This window comes from Babylonia areolata, chromosome 6 (assembly GCF_041734735.1).
Source record: "Babylonia areolata isolate BAREFJ2019XMU chromosome 6, ASM4173473v1, whole genome shotgun sequence".
NCBI classification, from domain to species: domain Eukaryota; kingdom Metazoa; phylum Mollusca; class Gastropoda; order Neogastropoda; family Buccinidae; genus Babylonia; species Babylonia areolata.
The window spans coordinates 10428346-10430845 of NC_134881.1; the positions used below are offsets into that span (position 1 = coordinate 10428346).

Below are 2500 nucleotides of genomic sequence, written 5' to 3' on the forward strand. Positions count from 1 at the left end.
AACTAAAGCGGACTCATCGGGAGGAGCTATGCCATGCTGTTCGCCAGCGGGGGGTTCAAGGTGACCTTGTACGACCTTGACCCTGAGCAGGTGAGCAAGGCCAAGGCCGACATCGCCGAGCAGCTGAAGCTGCTGGAGTCTCAAGGGTTGCTCAGAGGCTCGCTGAGTCGTCAGCAGCAGTTCGACCTCATCTCTACGGCCTCTGATCTCAAGGCGTGTGTGGATGGTGCCTTCTTCGTGCAGGTCAGTGAGAATTCTTTTGATCGATTCTGATACCTTGTGTTGTACTGTACTGTGCTGTACTGTACTGTATTGTACTGTGTTGTATTGTGTTGTATTGCTCCGTACTTACTGTGTTGTATTGTATTGTATTGTATTGTATTGTATTGCATTGTATTGTATTGTATTGCAGGCATATGGTATCGCATTGCAGGCCTATGGTATCATTGTATTGTAGGCCCATGGTATCATATCGCATTGTTTTATTAGGCCTGTGGTATTGCATTGTATTGTAGGTATATGGTATTGCACTGTATTGCATTATAGGCCTACGGTATTGTGTTGTATTGTAGGCCTATCGTATCATCGCATCGCATCACATCGTATCGTATGACTGTTTGTTACTACAGATTTTTCTGTGTGAAAATTTGGGCTGATCTCCTCAGGGAGAGCGTTGCTGTAGTGTAACGCCACACTGGTTTCTTTTTTTTTTTTTTCTTTCTTTTCTTTCTTTCTTTTTTTCTGTATGCAAGTGTATTTGTTTTCCCATCAAAATGGGTTTTTCTGCATTATTCTGCCAGGGACAACTCTTTTGTTGCCATGGGTCCTTTTACGTGCGTGAACTTAATCAACAACACCCTGTTATCGCCATGGGTTCTTTTACGTGCGCTAATCTTATGATACCCACGCATGACCAAAGGCCGTCGTCTCATCCGAATCCGGTTGACATTTCTGTGCGTGGATGGAACTCCCTTTCCTTGAATAATTCTTCGACATTAATTAAATGCCTGATCCTTCCCTGCGCTGATGGAGCTTTCGACGGGCGAAATAGCTGAGTGGTTAAAGCGTTGGACTTTCAAACTGAGGGTCCCGGGTTTCGAATCTCGGTAACGGCGCCTGGTGGGTAAAGGGTGGAGATTTTTCCAATCTCCCAGGTCAACATCAATTATGTACAGACCTGCCAGTGCCTGAACCCCCTTCGTGTGTATACGCAAGCAGATGATAAAATACGCACGTTAAAGATCCTGTAATCCATGTCAGCGTTCGGTGGGTTATGGAAACAAGAACATACCCTGCATTCACACCCCCGAAAACGGAGAATGGCTGCCTACATGGCGGGGTAAAAACGGTCATACACGTAAAAGCCCACTCGTGTACAAATGAGTGAACGTGGGAGAAGAAGAAGAAGAAGAAGAAGAAGAAGAAGATGAAGATGAAGATGATGATGGGGCTTTCTTTGTGCACTGAGGTCAGTTAAAATCCTTTGATTCTTCGACATCAAAATGGTTGTTCTTTCCTGATTGTGCAGGACACAACTATTATAGTTAGTGTAAAAGAATCAAAGGACATCGCAAGGCATAATTATCATCAGATAACAATGTTATCATATCAAGTGTAAAATAATTATGACAAGTGTGAGGGAATCGTAAGACACAATGAAAATGCAACTCTTCTTCTTCATCATCTTCTTCTTCTCTCTCTGTCTTTCTCTGTCTCTCTGTCTCTGTCTGTCTGTCTCTCTTCTTTTGTGCTGCCTTCAAAATCATGTTTTAAATCGCTGGATATATCATTGCAGGTTTTTATTTCCATTCTGAAGAGGAAGTGTGAAACCATATGCAGTTTATAATGATTATTCTTGTTGAAAGACTAAACTCATGTGTGTGTGTGTGTGTGTGTGTGTGTGTGTGTGTGTGTGTGTGTGTGTGTGTATGTAGAATAATTATATTGAAATCAAAGTACCTTTGGAAAGTCATTATTATCACCATTATTATACAAGAGTTGTAGACATGCTCTAGGTATCCTCCCACTATCATACTATAATTAATGTTTCAGACACAAGACAATACACAGAAAATACAGCACTGAAAAAAACAACAACAAAAAGACGTTGTTGTTGTTGCTTGCTGTTGTTGTTTTCCCACGATAGGAATGTGTACCTGAGCGCCTGGACATCAAACGGTCTGTGTGGGGTCAGGTGGACCCACTGGTCAGTGATGACGTCATCATGTCCAGCTCCACGAGCGCTCTCCTGCCCTCGGCCATTTCCGAGGGTCTGCGTAACAGTGAGCGTTTCATCGTCTGTCACCCGGTAACAGTGTTGTGTTGTGTTGTGTTGAGTTGTTTTGACGATTATACTATTGAATGTCATTCCTCCCACCCCCGAGCACAAAATCAAGACTAATATTCCATGACCATAAATACATAATATCTATTTGTATGCGTGATAGTCAGTCGTGTCCGACGATGACCTTCAGAACAGCAGAGGAGGCAACAGCTGTCC

At 43.1% G+C, this 2500-nt stretch overlaps 1 protein-coding gene across 1 annotated transcript in view; it reads left to right on the forward strand.

Moving 5' to 3' along the window:
- The window catches only part of LOC143283281 (lambda-crystallin-like), a 9210-nt gene that overhangs the window by 2780 nt on the left and 3930 nt on the right, over positions 1-2500 (forward strand). The window contains exons 2-3 of the mRNA XM_076589463.1: positions 9-243; positions 2147-2308. Of these exons, the coding sequence (XP_076445578.1) occupies positions 9-243; positions 2147-2308 (397 nt within the window). The remainder of the gene's footprint in view (positions 1-8; positions 244-2146; positions 2309-2500) is intronic.